The sequence below is a fragment of the Acanthochromis polyacanthus genome, chromosome 8, assembly GCF_021347895.1.
Source record: "Acanthochromis polyacanthus isolate Apoly-LR-REF ecotype Palm Island chromosome 8, KAUST_Apoly_ChrSc, whole genome shotgun sequence".
NCBI classification, from domain to species: Eukaryota; Metazoa; Chordata; class Actinopteri; family Pomacentridae; genus Acanthochromis; species Acanthochromis polyacanthus.
Window position 1 is genome coordinate 15,651,215 of NC_067120.1, and position 19,845 is coordinate 15,671,059.

Consider the following 19,845-nt stretch of genomic DNA (forward strand, 5'->3'; position numbering starts at 1 on the left):
TGACAGTACTAAATGTTTTATTATTTTTCTGATCTACAAATATCCACTGATTACATTTACATTCACTGATTTATTCCCCCAAGAAATCTTATTGTCTTTGTGGTCAATGGTCTCACTTATGTTGTGTCCATTATCTTGTATCTAAATCTCAATCACTTTAAGACTGGTCTCATGGCTTTCGTTGAACCACTCAGACATTGTGGTTCCTCAGTTTCTTGATCCCTTATCTTGGCACAGATAACACTTACAAGTGACAGCTTCAAACATGTTCCCCATAGCATAGCTGCTGACAATATGATCACAGGACGAGACTGACACCGTTTAAATGTAACGAAACAAGCACAGCTCTAAGTGGTATAAAGTTCTTTTTAACTTAGCCAGACACATAAAGCCCTAATTCCACACTGGGGTAAACAGATATTTCAGTCACAATGGGACGCAACACTTATTTTTGTAAACTAATTACACGTTTAAAAGACTAAAATTTGATTTCCTTACGGACGGAAATGATTGGGAAGGTTTTTCAGTGCAGCTACACAGACAAAGTAAAAGCAATACAACAGTGGTTGCAGGAAAATTGGCTGACAAACACACCAAACCAAACAGGACACATGCTGAGAACATGTGTCCATCTGAGAGGGACCTCGGCTGAATGTCTACACTCCAGTTTCCTTCCTCTTTACTGATCCTTGTGACTTCTGCTCCAGTCTGGTTTTGGAGAGTGTCTGAGGCCTGAGTTTAGGGCCACAGACAGATGGACTGTTCTCGTCTGTCTCTGCGTCACAGATGGTGGCTGAGATACTGGAGGAGCGGCGCTTTGTCCGGATGGATTCCCTCTGCTGAGCTCGAGCTGGAGCCCCCTGCTGTTGAGTCATGGCAGTGCGCAGACAGTTGAGCCACTGCTGCTTGTGGTACACGTCACTGACATGCAGAGTGTGGGACTGACCATGGGAGGGGTCCAGAGAGCTCACACGGAAAACATTTTTAGCTGCAGAGACACACAGGAAGCAGAGCAAACTGTCAGAAAAGATCAAACTGATATTTTTAAGCTGCATAATTTTGGTAAGTTTATGATCTGCGCTTTTAGGATTGTAAACTCTCATCTTGCAAGGAACAAACATCCCTCACTCCACCCAAAATCCTGTGCATATTCTTTCTTAAAGTTTTAACTCAACTCAGGAGGTCCACACGCTCTACAGAGGGTTCTAGTGAATGTGAACCCATCTCTCTGGTATGGTTTGACAACTTTACAATTTACTTTACATACTGGCTCACTTTTACTTCTCTCATATGTGTTGCTTTCAGTTGCAGCCAGAAAATACACTACCAGTCAAAAGTTTGGATACACCTTCTCATTTAATGTTTTTTTTTCATGACTATTTACGCTGTAGATTCTCACTGAAGGCATCAAAACTATGACTGAACACACATGAAATTATGTAGGAAACAAAAGTGTGAAATAAGTCAAAAGGTGTTTTATATTTTAGATTCTTCAAAGTAGCCACCCTTTGCTTTGATGACTGCTTTTCACACTCTTGGCATTCACTCAGTGAGCTTCATGAGGTAGTCACCTGAAATGTTTTTTTACTTCACAGGTGTGCATTGTCAAGGTTAATTTGTGGAACTTCTTGCTTTCTTAAAGGGGTTGGGACCACCAGTTGTGTTGTGCAGAAGTCATGTTGGTACACAGTTGACAGCCCTATTTGACAACTGTTAGAATCCATATTATGGCAAGAATCAATCAGCCAAGTAAAGAGAAACAACAGTCCATCATTACTTTAAGAACTGAAGGACACTCAGTCTGGAAAATTGCAAAAACTTTGAATGTATCCCCAAGTGCAGTCGCAAAAACCATCAAGTGCTACGACGAAACTGGCTAACATGAGGACCGCCCCAGGAAAGGAAGACAAAGAGTCACCTCTGCTGCTGAGGATAAATTCATCCGAGTCATCAGCCTCAGAAATGGCTAGTTAACAGCACCTCAGATTAGAGCCCAGATAAATGCCAAACAGAGTTCTAGCAGCAGACACATCTCTACATCAACTGTTTAGAGGAGACTGACCAATCAGGCCTTTATGGTCAAATAGCATAAACATGGAGGAGGAGGCGTGATGGTGTGGGGGGTGCTTTGCTGGTGACACTGTTGGGGATTTATTCAAAACCCAAGGCACACTGAACCAGCACGGCTACCACAGCATCCTGCAGCAACATGCCATCTGATTTTAGTTAGTGATTTAGTTAGACCATCACTTATTTTTCAACAGGACAATGACCCCAAACACACCTCCAGGCTGTGTAAGGGCTGTTTGATCGAGAAGGAGAGTGATGGAGGGCTGCATCAGATGATCGCCACAGTCACCTGACCTGAACCCAATCTAGATGGTTTGGGATGAGATGGACCACAGAGTGAAGGCAAAAAGGTCAACAAGTGCTCAGCATCTCTGGGAACTCCTTCAAGACTGTTAGAAAACGATTTCAGGTGACTACCTCATGAAGCTCATCTAGAGAATTCCAAGAGTGTGCAAAGCAGTCATCAAAGCAAAGGGTGGCTATTTTGTAGAATTTCAAATATAAAACATGCTTTGACTTATTTCACACTTTTTTTTCTACATAATTCCTTATGTGTTCATTCATAGCTTTGATGCTTTCAGTGAGAATCTACAATGTAAATAGTCATGAAAATATAGAAAAATCATTGAAAGACAAGGTCCAAACTTTTGACTGGTATTTCTAAATAAGTGATAATGTTGCTTTTGTGTACTCTGTGTGTGATACACTGAATGTTTGCCTCAAAAAAACTGTGTCAAGTCAATACATGTCAGTGTGATTTTACAGGTTGTTCTGCCCCTGAGTAACTCCCTCAGTTCAGCATAATTTTTTTTTTAAGAACAGGCTGTACAATAGGCCAATCTCCTGGCACATTCATGCCTTCTTTGTGAGAAACTGTAAGAACAACAACAAAAAAACATATTCTTGTCCTTTGAATACTGTTGCTTTGCTTATTCTTTACATTCTGTGGTGTGTGTGTGTGTGTGTGTGTGTGTGTGTGTGTGTGTGTGTGTGTGTGTGTGTGTGTGTGTGTGTGTGTGTGTGTGTGTGTGTGTGTGTGTGTGTTAAAAATGTAACTCAATGGACACTACTGACCTAAAAATGTAAATTCAGGGGGAGTAAAATGTTACAAGTACAAATATAGTAAAAACATCCACATAGCTGCAGCAGTGAAATAAAATGCACACTCTTGTCTGTGGAATTTAAATACCACTGACTGATCTGTGGTTACTTTAGCTTTGGCCTGTTTGTGCAACAGCAAGATCAACGTTGAAGATAAAGTACCAGTGAAGCCTAGTTTAACTCTTAAAATCTACACTCCCCACTCAGAGCGCAGGCATGTTCAGAGATCTCGAGAACTGCTTTGACTCAAAATCCAAAGAACAGGTAGGACTGCAATGATAGTTTTGTCCACATTAAGGCAGAAAAAAATATTTTATGAAAATGGAAATGATATATTTTCTTCTTTAAACCTTGAATGATAAATTTCCCAGTGTTGTCTAATAGCAGCCTAAAACAAAAATATGCTAAATTTACACTGATATAGAAGAGGGACATGTAGCCAACAGGAGCAGTAAAATGCAGTTCAACATACCTTTTTCTCCAGTGGTGAAAGCCCCTCTGAAGGACCCCCCCATGCGGATCTCTCCATCCAGCAGGTCTTCCAGAGACAGGTCTTGGACTGGGATTGGCTGTCGATACACCTGGAAGCAGCTCCTTTCGTTCCGAGTCACCGGTCGGGTCAGAACCAGCAGCTCAGAGAAGAGGAACACATGCAGCCGCTGGAACAGCACATTACCAGAGAATGAAACCCAGGTTCAAACGGTACAAACAGCACGTAGATAAAGATTATAATTGCATGTTGATGGTAATAATAAGGAGAGTAACCCTGTATCTCACCGAGCCACTCTTGTTCCGCAGCTCGCCGTGGCATAGTAGCGTCTTACAGTTATCTATGAGAGGGTCCCGCTGCTTATCATCCAGAAACTCCAGTTTGTCTATATAATACTGACACTCAGACTCCCCTTTTCTCACGTTGATATCAGACAGAATCTCCTGGATTATAGTGATCTGGATAATAAAAGAAAGATTGTTTGTCAATAAGTGAAATGTGACAGAAAATCAAGGTGGATTACTTCTAATTAACAGATACGATAGGCCACCTACCCAAGTCATTAGATTTAATGAAGGACTATGGAGAAAACCTACCGCTCTCTCCAGACTGGTTATATCTGGATGATCGGGAGGAGTGTGTCTGAGGATTTCTCGCAGCAGCAGCGGGTATTTCACCAGGCGTGAACGTGGGATGTCTAGAAAACTCCACAGGTCCAACTTCCTGCTGAAGGGCGATTCCAGACAACGCTGAAGGAAGTCCTGGACCCGTCTGTCCTGTTTTTTCTGGTCAAGCAGGGCTTTAGCTGCAAGCTGGTTGCTGCAGTAGTTTTTGTAGGCATTTAGACCAGGCAGCTGAGGAGTAACAGGAACATTTCACACACTGTGTGTCAAAGTATTTTTAAGCCTTGAAAGATATTTTGTATATGCCTACAGGCTACACACCTATGATCTACAAGTGGGATTATTGGGACAGAAAATTGTGTTTTACAGTTAACAGATTTGCAGAAAAAAAATTTTATACAACAATATTATTCTCATCATGAAGAAGTGTCCGTTTTAGCTAAAAATAAAATCCAGAATCTGTGCTCAGTGACAATAACTCTTATGTAGGAGTAACTATCGACAAAATGGCAACATCGTAGTAAATAATTACAATCCATACAGTTTGCCATTACGCTTGAATTTGATTTCAACTGGTTTAAAGAGGTATTAAATTGCATTCTACGTGGAATAGAAAGAAAGAAAGAAAGGTCCACATTTCAATAGCTCCTCCCTCTCTGTTTGAAGCCCCATCAGACGAGCATGTGCTTCAAACATTCAAAAATCAACACAAAAGTCAACATTCGCTTGTCTCTGGTGAGTGGAAACTCTTTTATCCAACACATTGAGCCAGAAATATTCTAATTCCACTGCAAACTCTTTATCTCTTTATATTATTTCAGCTGATCTGCTAAAAATATCTGTAAATGGGCTCGATTTTCTAATACCCGACCACTTGAATTACATTAACTGAAAATGTACAGTTGAATTTGTGTCCACTGATGCCCCCCCAAAAATACTGCCAACCCCAGTTTTAATCTAGTGAAGCCTGCGGAGACCCCGTGTTTAATGTAAACATCCTCTCAGTACATTTTCAACATGTCTGCTTTAATTGTATACATACCCAGTCTATTACTATCTGTCCAATCTGAGCTACTGTTCCATCAGGGCCAGTTCCCTCTGTCAGCTTCATCAGTAAGTCTACAGAATTATAAAAAAAAATGGCACACATTAGAAGACATGAACACGTACTTGTTGAATGCAATTTAAATCCAAGATGGGTCAGTGACAGCTCACCCTCATGTAAGGGAATATACGCATCCAGGTCGCCAAAAATGTGGCCTAGTTCCTCCTCTGTCATGATCGAGAGCTTTAGCATCGGGTCGTGGTATGCCTAAATGTGAAAAAAGCAGCAGTGTGATTTTAAAAAAAAACAAAGTTGAGAAAGCTACGATAAATGTTTGATTATCCTCTCTAATTTTACATTTAACTTTTCAAACCTTTCGTGCAAGTTGAAGGTCTTCAATGAGATCCTGTTCTCCCCTGTACAGTTCATAAATTGCCTGAAGGTAAACACGAGAGAAACAGGACAAAGCAGGAGAGGTTACGTTTCTGCTCTCTGTAATTTTTAAATGCTGCTCTTGACTTAGAAAACATTGAACTGCACGACCTCTTGTCTCTTGATCTCTTTGGTGGAGAACGTGCTCTTCTGATGGACGTCCAGCGTCTCCGACCACAGCGTGCTGTTTCTGCGTTTGGTGGGAGTCGGACCTGAGGCCTTGCTGGTGGCTTTGAGGGACATCCCTGGTGACTTGCTGTCACCACGTAGTGACATGTGCTGGGAAAAAAACCCCACATATTTACAGTCAAATACAAATTCTACTCCTGTGCAGAGCAAGTGTCACAACAGTACGGCGTCTACCTGGATGGTCTGGCCGAAGCGCCGCACTGCTCCATTCTTTGAAGGAGATATGAGGTTGACGAGAGATGAAACTTTGGCCAGTGGTCGGACACGCTTGTTACTGGGTTCCTGTAAAAAGCAAAGACTTGATTCAGTTACATTTGACTGAATAATATTGATTGAATAGTGTATTTTAAAGACAAAGCTTTCAATTATACAATGTAAAAATTTACTCATAGCCCTCAAGAATAAGCAGGAACATCTTCACAGTTCCCTTTATATACAGTTAGTATCAAAATTATTCCTCCACTTTAAGCTACAAGACCTGCAATTGAGCACATTTTATGAAAACATTTACTGAGGTTTTAGTAAATAGTCAAAATTTAACAATGTGTGGGAATGATTTTGGAAAATAAAATGCTGAACTCATTAACAGTACCAAAGAAAAGTGAAATTTCATCTAAAAAGGCCAGTGGAAGAGATTAGCATCTGACCTTTATGACCTCCAATAGATGCTTTCAGTGGTTCCACTTTTTCTAATATTATTCTTTATTGCATTACCTTTTGTGTTTTGGCAATGTTAGCCTGACATTCATGCCAATAAAGCATAATGAAACTGAAACATTCTCTCTTTTGGTATTTTAGCACATTCCTAAAGAGCAAAAGTTTCCAGCTCACTAATCTATAGTTTGGTTTCTGTATTGCCACTGCTGCCTTTGAATGCCCCCAGAGATTTTCAGTAAGATTGAAATCTGAGGACTGAGACTGACTCTCATGGACGTTGAAGGGATGATTCCTACAGCAAGCTTTCAATGACTTGCTGGAAACTCCAATGACTGCTAAGCTTCAGTTTATGTGCTGAGTGCATCACATTATTCTTTCAAAGATGACAGTCACCTGGTCAAGTTTCCCAGCTCCTGCAGCAGCAAACAACAGGAGGGACCTACCTCCATGACTAACCGCTGGGATGGTGTTCCGTTTATACGTTTAGGCAGATGTATACGCTTGTTTTTTTTGCATATTCAAATGTACCTTTATGTGAATGAGTGCAACACATTTCCATACATGAAGTCCTTGGTTGCTCAGTGTTTCCTTTACTGTCTGTACTGTACATTTGCATGTGCCTTCATGAGATCCACCTGCAAGCCTTCAGCAAAAACACAGGGTTCTCACTGCTCCAAAACATTTGATTGGACGAACTTTGCTCTTTCTCATATGCCCAGGAGGGTTTGCTTCTTTACCACAGGTCTATAAACTTGCATATGATGCTGCCAAACGTGTCTGTTAGACGTTCAGGTGTCCTTGAAATCTATTTTTAAACAGCTGCCTTTGTGGAGTAATGAAAAAAAATCCTCTCTGAGCTTTTGAAACAGCTCCTTCATCTCATCTTCATCTACCTCACTCACCTGATTATTTGGGATTTATACCTGAAGATACTTCAGCGTCATTTTAGGTTCACGAAAAGCTAAACACTTCACACAAGGAAGTGATCTAAAAAACCTCAATATTAGACAGAGTGCTTACCAGTTTTACCAAGACTGTAGTATAAAACAACTTTTAAAAAAAAAGAGGAAACATTTTCATTATCAATTTAAAGATGTCACTCAACTCACACAAATTGTAATTTATAAAAATTCTAGATCATCGGAAAGTATTTAATATGAAAACCCTTACTAACTCAGCAGGACTGTATAACTATTTATTATTATCATATGCAATATTTGAAATATTACATAGCCCTGCTGTTCCTCAGTGTTTTTTGAGAAATATCTGTCAGAAAATCCCTATGGTGTGATATATTATAGCTGACTTATACCAGAGCTCAATATTTAGTATCAGAACGGAACTGTAATCTGTTTTTACTGTACAGAAAGTGTATAAACCACCATAATGTGCTGAACTGAACTCTAAGTTTGTAACCAATACAGCACCAGGACACTGTGACTGTGCTGATAGATAATGTGGCTCAGATTTTCTTTGACCATTATTTCCTCAGACAGACTCTGGTTGTGCCAGTCTATTGGATAGTAGGATTATCCTGAGCTCATAACAAATGAGAGCGCTCTCTGTGGCGAGAACCTGAGTCATGCAGAGGGATTAAAGTTTACTTTGAGGATATGTTCAAGGGTGCTCCCTGGACTGGCAGTGTGCAGAGAGGAGGCCGTCCTGACTCTCACCTTGAGGTCGAAGCTGGACAGGCTGACTGTGTCGTCGTCCTTCTCTTTACGCTTTCTTTTCTGTAGCAACACAACAAAACACACCAGTTACTCTCAAAAGCTTGATGGACATTCAAACGACAGATTTGCTACAACATCTTTTAAAAATAAGACAATCAGTAGAGCTGTAGTCACCTCATGTAAGATTATGCTTTTTTTTTTTTTTTTCCCCCAAATTGGTGAGACAATAAACAGCATTACTTTCATAAGAAATAAATTTCTGCATCATGACCTTTCAAAGATTAATCCATCACTTTTGGAGGCAAAAAGAACAAACTAGCTATGAACACACATTTTCACATCTTTGAACTTGAACTCATTTAACGTTTACTGAACATTTACTCTGAGTCGGTTCCAAACGAAGCGACAAAGAATCGTTGGTGTGGCTGCATTTTATTAAAATGCAAATTTAAAAAGTCTAATGTAAAGTCCACAGCTCAACAAATAACATCTAAAAACAGGATGCTGGCTTGTTTGTGCTCTATTTCTCAGAAGTTTTTGAACTGGGATTATGAGTTGATACAGTTCTCAACTGACTAGTTGAAGAGTAGAAACAGTTTCAGTTGACTACAGCCCTAATGATCACAGCTCGAGTCATATGAGCGGCTAACGGCAGTCTTCAACTTTTCAAAGAGATAATTGTTTGAGGACATGACCACTGCAGTCAAATCAGTCAAATGTGATGCTGTAATGTTTTTAACTTCATCTTACCAGACTGAAGTCCCACGGAGTTCCTGGAGTGAGAAAGGTGAAGGAGCTGCCTCTCTGCAGAGGAGGTCTGCAAGACAAGAGATAAACCGTTTTTGGCCTTGAAGAACCAAATCACATCGCAGCAGCTTGCACAGACATGTAGCCATTTGTTGTTGTTTTGTTGCCATAATTTGTAGATACATGTACAAATTATTAGTAATGCGGAGGCCATTTTCATGACATTTTTCTTTCAGTGACTGTTTTCTTTCAAACATGGCTCAAGTTGTGAGGCTGAGGGATGTGAATCTTTAAAACCCTATAAGGAGCTGCACTGCTCTGTGCTGCTGTAGGGGGAAAAAAGAGTCAATTAAGGCAACAAAACAATGAAGCTACAGAGAGAGTGCTGACACCCAGAGGGGGCTGTCAAAGTCAAGGCCAGCTGCACAAGCTCAGGAGTACAAGTATGACAGCTAAAGTTACATTTTTCTGTAACATCCAAGTCATGATAAGTGATGATTAGTCCAGGCAAAGTGTTGCAATGGAAACAAAGTAACAATTACAAACTAATCTGCTCAAGTTGACATCTTCCTACATTGCTTCTGGCGCAAAGTAGTTCTGACTCACTGCATTGTGGAACACACAATGTAGTTTGAAGTTTTTGTCATCCGTATCTAATACCGTACTGTTGGCATTTCTTCAAGACTGCAAATACAGGTGCAGCTCAAGTTTGACTATTCAAATCTTACTATCTTAAAGTAAGGACACATTTAGAAAAAAAGACAACCACACAAATGAAGAAATAACAAATACAGCAAGTCTATAACTGCTCTTGTTGACAATATGAAAGTTAGTGAAGATATTGAACAATAAAACTAAATAGAATAAATTCTACTTGCCAGAGAGGCAAAAATGTCTTAAGCTTAACAAAACATAAAGGCAACATTAGCTTACTACACACTAACATACACTATCATTAATTCTAGTGCAGGGATGATCGTTGATCAGAAGAAAATTTAATTAGAACAGTTTTGATTTTTGAATAATTTACTGCTTTCTTCTGCTCCATAGTTTCGGAAACTAAATATCTTTGTGTATCTTTCTGACAGGTGGTCAATCCAAAGCAAGCAATATGAAGTCATTTAGTGCTCTAAGAAGCTGTGCTAACTTTGAACTATTTTCCACTATTTTATAATATTAAATATACTATTGTTTAAAGATCTTTTTGGCATCATAGTTTGAGCTTTAAATATCTGGCTTTTGAGCTGCATCACCCTTACCCCGACCAGTCCAGGCAGATACTGTAGCTGCCCTCCCCCAACCTCTTCTGCCAGGAGTTTCTTATTGTTAAAAGGGACTTTAAACTCTTCAGTGTCACAAATAATTTTGTTAATATGGAATATCTGAATTTGCTGGATTTTCTATGTAGGGTCTTGGTCTAAATGAATAATCAACATTTATCTGGTAAGTTGTTGGAGTGTATAATATTGTAGGGACCAAACTTTAATACCTAAATTTATCAGCTTAATTTCACATAACACCACTTCATATTTGATATATACAGGTGAATTTACATAACAAATAACACTATGATTTTAGCACTACTATTTAATTTAGTCTAAAAAATGCGTATTTTATATAATTTTGTAGTGTAACTCTAATATTTAAATTTCTAGATAAATTGTTGCTTACATTCTTAATGTAAATCTTATTTGTTTACTTGGAAAGCGCTTTAGCTGAAAAGCTGTTGTCTTAAATGTTCTGTAAAAATAACAGTGGCTGGACTTGAGTATTTAAGTTGCATCGCTTTTATCATTTTATTTTTATTTATTAATACTGACACATTGCAGTTTTTCATTTTTATTTTAACTTTGCCATAATTGTTGTTGCTTTACACCTGGATTTTAAAAATGATATATAAATAACACTGAATTATTTGTCTAAAATGTACTCTCATACAGATTACTGAATGAAGAATACACCTATAAATTTATTCTATCATCTCTCTGAAGTTTACTTGGGTGGCATGACACGCTTGTATTGACAGAGATCTGTAGTATTCTTCAGTTTCTGACCACACGCAGGTTACTGCCTGGCAAATTATGGTCGCATCATCTGAAATTATGGATTCCGAGATGCACCTGAAGGCACCATTCGCCAGTTAAAACTGTAGCCCTGCCCGTCACAGCCGACTACCCAGGTAACATTATCTTGTTACAAACTGGCCGTTGTGGTGCACTATATTGCAAAAGGCTGTCGAGTAAATAAAGATGTGGACACTTCCCCACAGCTACATACTTTTTGGAGTTGTTTCTCCGCAGAGTTTGAGGAGAGGGCTCCGCGGCGCTCATGACACTGGTGGTGGACGTCCTCGATGACATCCTCCGTAGTTTCGGCTTTGTGTTCTCCACCGTCCTTCCGCTAACTTCTTCATTTTCTTCCATTTTGCGGGAGGCTTCGTGCAGAAGTCACGTATACTGAAATGTAGGTGAAACTATGCGAATATATCACAAAATCCGTTCGTATGAAAAGTGGCCCGCTGTGTACAAAGAAAACTGCAGACCGATGACAACAGAACACACACTACGACGGAAGTTTGAATATGGCGGATTTCTTGGAAATGGACCAATCAGGACAGAGCTCAGAACTGAGCTGCTAGGATACCAGAAGGGGGGAGGAGCCAGTCAGAGCTTTGAGAGAAGACCTTGAAGAAACCATCTTTATTATACAGTCTATGGAAGAAACTGAATAACGTTGGTTACAGACTGTATAATAGAATATGATCCAGTTTATTTGTATAACACGTTTTAAACCACCTGAGTTGACCCAAGAGCTGCACATGTTATTACATGGGCAACAACTACAATATGTACAAAAAGGAAGCGTAAAAAGGGATAAAATCTAGGCACCAATAAAACAAAACACATAGAAATACAAATTATGATAAAAATAGACAGAATCTTCCTAACTCTACAGCCTCAATTGTGTTCATATTTAAAAAAAAAAAAAAAAAAAGGAAATCCCCCATGGAACGGATTCTCTGAATGAAATTAACAACAGATGTTTAAATCTTTGGGTTACATTTAATCGGACACACAAGAGTAGAAGTGATATTGACAATGGAACTTGTGACAGATGTGGGTGTACATTAAAGCTGAAACACTAATCAATAAGTCAATTTGTCAACAGTGAAGTAAATGTTAACATATTTGATAACAATATAAAAAGTAATTTATCAAAGAGAAAGAGCAGTCTTTTGGTCGCAGCTTCTCAAATGAGAGGATTTGAAGATTCTCTTTGTTTACTTTCATTCTAAATTGGATGTCTATGGTTTGATTTTGGACTGTTCTAGCAGCAAATAAACAAAGACATTTTACCGGCCAAATTATTAATCTGATTAATCGATCAGCTAAAATTATATTAATAAAAGAGCTCATAAGTCAGCAAAAATTAAAAACATTGTGGGTAGTTTGGAGACCATGAACTTACTATGGTGAAAATAAAGGAATTGACAAGCATCTCGTAGTACAGACTTGAGGAGGAAAACTGGATGATTTATGTGGCACACAGTAAAATATAATGTGCTGCACATATACTCTTTCAATCAATGAATCAACATGTCAATAATGTATTGCATTATTTATCCAATATGAATCCATTTTTGTATGTCTGACTCCACCGTGGCACTAGTTTTTTGTGTTATATTTGCTTGGCTCTAAACATTTTTCTACCTTTTATTTGTTCTATGAAATTTGCAGGTCTTTTTCTCTATTGAGAGCTGTTGACAACCAGATTAAATTCCTTGTTTGCGTCGAACCACTTGGCAGTAAAGTTTATTCAGGTAATAACTCAGCTGTGATGTGTGTTCTGCAGAGTACAGTTCACAGAGTTGGAGGATAACATCTTATTGTCTTATTATTTTACCTTGACTGTCAGAGAAAAGAAAAAGAAGAGATAATATAATACCACTATTTAAAATGTCTCATTTGAATACTTGTTTGTTCTCAGGCAGGAATTTAATATAAAGAAAATTATCATTCCATATCAATATTAACCCAGCATTCCTATCTATGATGTTTTTCATCTCATTCATATTGCTTTTGATATATCACAGTCAGGAACTTGTTAATTTGCTAAAAAGCAATATATGTAATATTTGAAATGTTGAATGAAAAGTATGTTGTCAACAGTTCCCTCTGTTTCTGGCTTTTCATCAAAATAATATACCATCCTAAGACAGGCAGTAAACAGTCTTATTTCCCCCATATGAGAACAGAGCAGATATTATGGGCACGATGCTGGCCAGGTTGATCCTCCCCCATAAGACGATCTGAGCATCAATCAGACAGGACATGATGAGATCCCAGAGCCCTGCAGCTCTGTCCTTGATGAGCACAGCATCACCTCAGTGTGGCGATCCGTTCCACTTTAATCAACACACCTGTCGCTGTCATGATGTATGACACCTGACATCACTGCCGTATAGTGTCTTCATACAGTCAGGGTGAGGAGGGCATTTGAAATGGCCCCTTTGGGACAAGAAGACATCTCCTGCTCCTTTAGGCTCACAGTTTGGGAGAAGAAGCCACGAGGAGAACAACATATAAAGCCCGACAATGAACCTTATAAGGATGTTAAAGGTTTTCTCTTGGCACACCTGCTTCACAAAGAGGAGTGTGGGTCTGAAGAAGATTACAGTCTGCCTGATGAACGTGGCTATTTATAGGAAATATACTATTGGAAAATAAACCTTACTGTTCTTTATCTACTCTCGCTAACCCTGTTTTTAGTTTTGCTCTCTAACTTTTTGGCTTGTTCTGTTCAAGCATAAAGAACAGAAACTTCAACAGCCACACAAATGTTAGTTCCATTAAAAATAAGACCTTGGGATTTTTTTTAATGCAATATATTGTATTTCCAACAATTTGTCTCCTTGAGGTACCAGTTGTTTTAGCCGATTTCATCCAGAGACAGGAAACATGAAAAAATAACACAATTATTTAGATGACAGGTAACTGAAATACAGGAGACATGTAAATATACAGTACACATTTTTAATGCTTTATTGTGGTGAAAAGTTTGCCATAGCTGCAATATGCAGTAACTTTATTAAGGACACAACAAAAACCTACAAATTACAATCATTACCACTACAAAATACAGGCTAATTTTAGTATTTAAAAATGTATGACAGCCTTTGCTTGGCTCAAAATAGCACAATGAGCACATTCTGATGAGAAGTAAACAAGGTGGTGACATTTTGTTATGAATATTACTATGAATCTGACTAATGGAAACAGAATTTATGGATGAATAAAAGTAGATTTTTGAGAAAAGTCTGTTTGAGTCTGATCAGAGACACAGGGAGGGAAAAAGACATAACGAGAAGCAGGACAGCAGCTGTGAGCAGTTAGCGAATGAAGCAGGCGAGCACAGAAGTTTCTACAAATGTGACCTACTTTAAGGCATCATATTTCAGTTTATTCATGTACAGAGTCTGTACATGCTGATAGTCCACCTCCCAGAACACTGATTTCATATGGTGCTAGAGACTGGGTACAAACATCTACGTCACCAGATGAAATCAGTTTCTGAGTGCAGCTTTTTGCAAGTCGTCTGATTGGTAAAGCTATGAGGCTAAAATCTTGCTGCAGAATACACACTGGATGCAGAAAAGGAGATTCCTGATGTTGTGTAATATGCATGTGTGGTGCAGCTAAGTGGATGCAGGTGTAGGTCCAAAGTTTTCCTGTCCAGTGTTTACTCCTCTAACCGCTCCGTGGCTCATTCTACAAACGAACAGCAGAGGGTGTGGTTACATAGCAAGCTGGAGCCGAAGCAGTCACCCAGGGGAGAAAGAAATTTAAGAGTGAACCTCTGTAAGTTCAGAGGGATATTTTTGGAGAGACCGCATCAGCAAAGCTTGAAGGAAACTCCAGGGAGTCTACTGGTACTCCTCCTACCAGAGTCAGCACGCCTCTGCTGCAGACCAGAATGATCAAAACAAACATCTGAATCTGACCAGGCTCAGCCGGGTGTCATATTGCACATCAGGACACATCTGAAAAATAAAGCTGTGTTATCATTTTAAGTCAAAATGGCATTTTAAAAAAAACTTTAATAATAGTATATTTAAAATATTGACTCTGCATTTTGGAAGAATTCTCTTTAGTAGAAAACATTAAATGAGAAGATTGACACCCCCTCTGCCTGCAGCCATTTACCTAGCTTAGCATAAAGACTCTTTCTGAACATAAAAAACATTCACCTACCAGCACCTCTACAGTTCACAATGTGATATGTTGTACCTCATGTCTTTTAACTGTACAAAAAACCAAAGAGTAAAAATGTCAAGTTGTGGTTTATGGGGTTTACTTTATTTACTGACGTGTTACTTTTGCTACCTTCAGACAATGCGAGGCTAGTTTCATTCCTTTTTCTAGTCTTCAGACTATCAGCAATGACAAGCCATAGCCTACATTTTAAAAAAAAAGTCCTTGCTTTTTCATGTCACCCATTGCTTTGTTGTTCTCAAGTCTGGAGTTTGGATTATGTATTTTGAAACTGTTTGGACAAGCGAGGGGTGATCTGACTGAGACTCTGAGGACTCCACACGATGATACAATAGCAACTTGTAAGATAAAAGGTAGCCACCCACTAAAACATACCCTGCTTTGTCATCTATTTATTCTAAATGGGACTTTCAGTTTCAAATTCAACGTCATGCTCTGTTGCGACTTGAATCTAGCGATTGTAGCGATACTGAGGTAACAAATATAGGGAAAAGTAGCATCATTTTCTCATTAACTTCTTTACAATCAGTCTTCTTTTGCAACCTGAGGAGTCGCCTCCTGCTGGTGGTTAAAAAGAATGCAGGTGTGGGAAACGTGCATTGGTTTCACGTTTCAGACTTGCAGGCTACATCCATCTTTTATCTATAGTCTATGGGAGAAACAACCAAAAGCAATTTCCAACAAACAGAACATCCAATGCTAATTAAACATGATTCTTTTCATTTATATAATTTAGTATTTGTATGAGGTAAAAAAATCAAACATTTAGTATTTTGTGAGCTCTAAGCCTTGCAGAGCAGGCACGTTCATGGATGCATAATTGTTGCTCTTAGGCTGATGTTATACTTTGCATATTTGCAAGTTTGTGAGGGTCCGCGTAGCATAAATTTAATCATCTTCCCACGTCTGTGAGCCACGTAACCTTCTACAAACAGGAAGCCCAAAATTTGTAATGACCTAGAAACTTTTATACAAGGGAAATAGTGCAGATGCTCAGCAGTTGTTTGTAATGCAGAATACATAGATGCAACCTGCCAGGCAGACTCCCATGGACTTCAAAAGTAGTATATAATAACCACAACTGGGCGTCCACACCTATCTATGTGAGCATCAACACTTGAGTACAATCAGGGCTTTATGCTAATTTTCTAGGTTTCGATAGTTCACCTGACGTCATGTGGACCCTCACAGATCCTCATGTACTCAGTGATGTTGCAGTGATGCTCCATGTATATTCCATAAAACTGGACAATACAATTGTTAAAATTAACCTCTATTGCATGACTGCAGTGAAGTTTCCATCCATCTGTAAAGAAATGCATTTTCCTGTGTTGAACACTAAGGGGCCAAAATATTATGCAGAATTGTGGACGCCAAATAAAACTGTGTGAAAACAGCATTAAAGGTGCTGGAAGATAGACTTTAAAAAAAAAACTTAGGACAGGACAGGGCTAGTTGTTCCTTTGTTCCGGTCTATATGCTAAGCTAAGCTAACCATCTCCGAGCTGTAGCTCCATCAGGAGAGCTGTATCAATCTTCTCATCTATTTCTTGGCAACAACAAGCACATTTCCCCAAATGCTGCATTCTTCTGGTCAGTGTAGGAGGTGAACGGAGTGTTCACAGACACATGGTTGAACATTTGAATGCCACCTAGACTGTGACAGGGCAGAATAAGGACCTATTCAAGTTTGTCAAAAACATTTGGTCATTGCTGAAATCGATATGTGACAGAAAACAAAAGTTATCGGCATGCTCTGACAGTGATCCCATTGTAGTCAGAAAAACTCAGACACTGAATTGGCACCGTGAAGCCATCGAACAGGTCAAGCAGGTCTAATAATAATGCTTCCACCACTGTAGCCATGAGTCATGTTTGTTCCCAGATTGCTGCATTTGAGGAGGAGCTAAAAGAAGTGGAGGTCATCATATGACACAAAGTTCATCACACCTCTTCTTCCCTCTTCCCCTCCTATCGTGTTTATTGGCCAAATCTCACTGAATAATTGTACCAACAGGCAGAAACACAAAGATACAGGAGATGATAATACTTGTTTTCATTCAAGGGAAAGATTAGTCGCAGTGTGATCTTGCCAGCTCATGCATTAAAAAGAGAGAGAAAGGAAATTAATTTCTACCCTCCTCTGGGTTTTTAATGGTAAATGCTCTGCATCACCAGTCTAAGTTGATGAGTGAGCCACAGCTAGAAGACAGTTGGGGCCCTAGGAGGAGGAAAAGACACGGCAGTCATCAATTTGTCTCATATGGCCAGTATTTTTGCTTGGTGTCATAAGTCATCCAAGATTCAAAGCAGGGGTGAGTCAGTTCTTCATCACAGAGATAGGAGCAGCAGAAGTCAGCAGAGACTCTGGATACGAAGGTGTCGTTCGCCTGAAGGTGGCGCATCTCCAGCTGTGGATTCATGCTCTCGTCAGAGTGAAAGCTCCCCAGCATGCTTAAGTGAGTTCACACATGGGGCAAGCAGAGCAATTATCCTTAATGGCGGAAGGTATAACCCCATGAATATGTGCAATCATGTGCTTGTGAGCCAGAGAGACGAGGGAGGCAGGAGACACAAACACTGAAGCTTGTTGACCCAGCCAGAGCGGATCAGATGTTTGGGCTCCTCAAGTAGTGGCTGATGAATTTGATCAGTTTAAAGTGTGAGTCAATTTGAGTCAGATACACTTAAAGGTGATCTAAACCAATCATTTAAAGCATTTATTCATCATTACGACACTTTGGATCATTGACATGATTTTACTTTGAGTGAAAAGTGTCTTTGCTCATGAGACACACAGACACATATTAACATTCACAAAGAGGCAGATTAAAGGAATCGTTTAACATTTTGGAAAATATGTTTATGGGACGTCCTCCGTAAATGAAAAGATAACCAGGAGGTGGTTAGCTCAGCTCATCTTTAAAACCGGAAGAGACTGATACAAGACAGCTAAACAATGCACAGACCGAAAACTTCCGTCTTGTTTGTTCATTCTGAACACAAACCAGGGTGTGGTTTTAGTGAGAATTATACTGATCCAACTTCCAACTATTGGCGCATTTCCCAAAGTTTCAGAGTCTTGCTTTAAAACAGTAAGTGAGAGCTTCCATATGGGATATTGCTGAGATCATAAACCTGATAAGGCTCTGGGCAGTTGAACAGATGATGGAAACTCCATCCTCGACTGTCTAAAAAATATTAGACACTGAGAATTAATCAGTCCACCTCCTCGTCCAGCTACAGCTTATGATCTTAACACTCAACACTGGGCCGTGTGTCATATGCCAAGACAACAACTCTGCTTCCTGTACTTAAAGCAATCAGCCTTGTGACAGATGAGTCACTTTAACATTTCCTGGGTTTTGTAACGCAATCATTCTTGATGGAAACACTCATACATCTATATATATATATATATATATATATATATATATATATATATATATATATATATATATGTGTGTGTATCTACCTCATCGTGGTGATGTTTATGTATGAGGACGGGAGCAAAGGAGAAGCAGAAATGGAATTGAGTTTGTCAGAATATGGAAATAAACGTCACTGTACTTGATGTTGGAGGATGAGCAAACAGGGGATTTTAAGAGACTTGCCAGTCAGCCGTTAATTAGCCCGAGCCTTTGTTGCCCTGCCTGAGATCAGTGACTGTGCAGACAAAGGAAGACTTCATCACACGCAGGATTTAAATGACAGAATGAGGTTTGCAGGGAGAGTGCTCTGTAGCTATATATACACCTGCACTGATGTAGGACAGAATCCAGGTGTGGTCACCTGGCATTCACATATCTTCTACCAAACAGTGCTGTGTGCATTCAGGACGATTCAGTATCAAGAAAGGACGCTGAGCTTTGGAATAAACAAGTAGATTCACCAAGCGCTATCACATTTTCTTGTGTGAGTACAGAGAGAGCGTGAGAGAGAAAGTGTTCCCCTGTGATGAATACTAATCTCATTTGAAATCACTAGACAGGAAAGTAAAAAAAGGAGTGCTGATTAATTATCTCCCACCATCAACACAGACTTCTTGCTCATGGTTTACTTTTCCTGTTCAGTTCAGTCATAAAGAGAATTCTAGTAAAACCTAAAATGTGTAGAGATATGTCACTGAGCTGTCTACAGGTGACTGATTGGGGACCAAAAATAGGCTGAAAGTGAAACTGCTACGTCATTTTCTGTAACATCCCAAAGCATTATGCAAAGTGACACGGTAGTAAAATGTGAAGTATTAGGATGATAAGTAAAACGGCATCTTTATAACACAGAGAAAACAAAAAAAAAGAACAAATAAACGACAAACACAGACACTAACCTGTTGCAAATGATCCGTCACCTACCGCACGATGCCTTATTTCCTCCCTGGAGACGTTTTTGCCACTCCTGCCTCCGCCGAGGTGTCCTGTAGTGTAGTGTAGTTGCTGTAGTCCACAGGGCTGTCTTCTCCCTGTGTATGTGTGTGTTTAGGTGTGTGTGTGTGAGAGTGCACTGAGCGGCAGAGGAGTTATGAGATGGAGATACCTCTGAGAGC

At 39.4% G+C, this 19,845-nt stretch overlaps 1 protein-coding gene across 1 annotated transcript; it reads right to left on the minus strand.

Moving 5' to 3' along the window:
- On the minus strand, window positions 1-19,845 carry LOC110967400 (neuroepithelial cell-transforming gene 1 protein-like). The gene is made up of 13 exons (XM_022216987.2): window positions 19,630-19,845; window positions 11,305-11,483; window positions 9,031-9,097; window positions 8,281-8,340; window positions 6,125-6,232; window positions 5,873-6,040; window positions 5,703-5,765; window positions 5,500-5,596; window positions 5,327-5,403; window positions 4,258-4,515; window positions 3,949-4,119; window positions 3,644-3,830; window positions 1-988 (listed from the first exon to the last, which is right to left on the minus strand). Exons 2-13 carry the CDS (start codon window positions 11,448-11,450, stop codon window positions 657-659), a joined length of 1,734 nt encoding a protein of 577 aa, XP_022072679.1. The 5' UTR covers window positions 11,451-11,483; window positions 19,630-19,845; the 3' UTR covers window positions 1-656.

Excerpts from the sequence above, each read along its gene's own strand:
- LOC110967400 (XM_022216987.2), bottom strand. The coding sequence starts at position 11,450 with ATGGAAGAAAATGAAGAAGTTAGCGGAAGGACGGTGGAGAACACAAAG. Across the intron at positions 5,766-5,872 it reads AAGAGATCAAGAGACAAGAG|GCAATTTATGAACTGTACAG; the intron begins GTCGTGCAGTTC and ends GTTTACCTTCAG. Across the intron at positions 989-3,643 it reads TTTCACCACTGGAGAAAAAG|CTAAAAATGTTTTCCGTGTG; the intron begins GTATGTTGAACT and ends GTGTCTCTGCAG.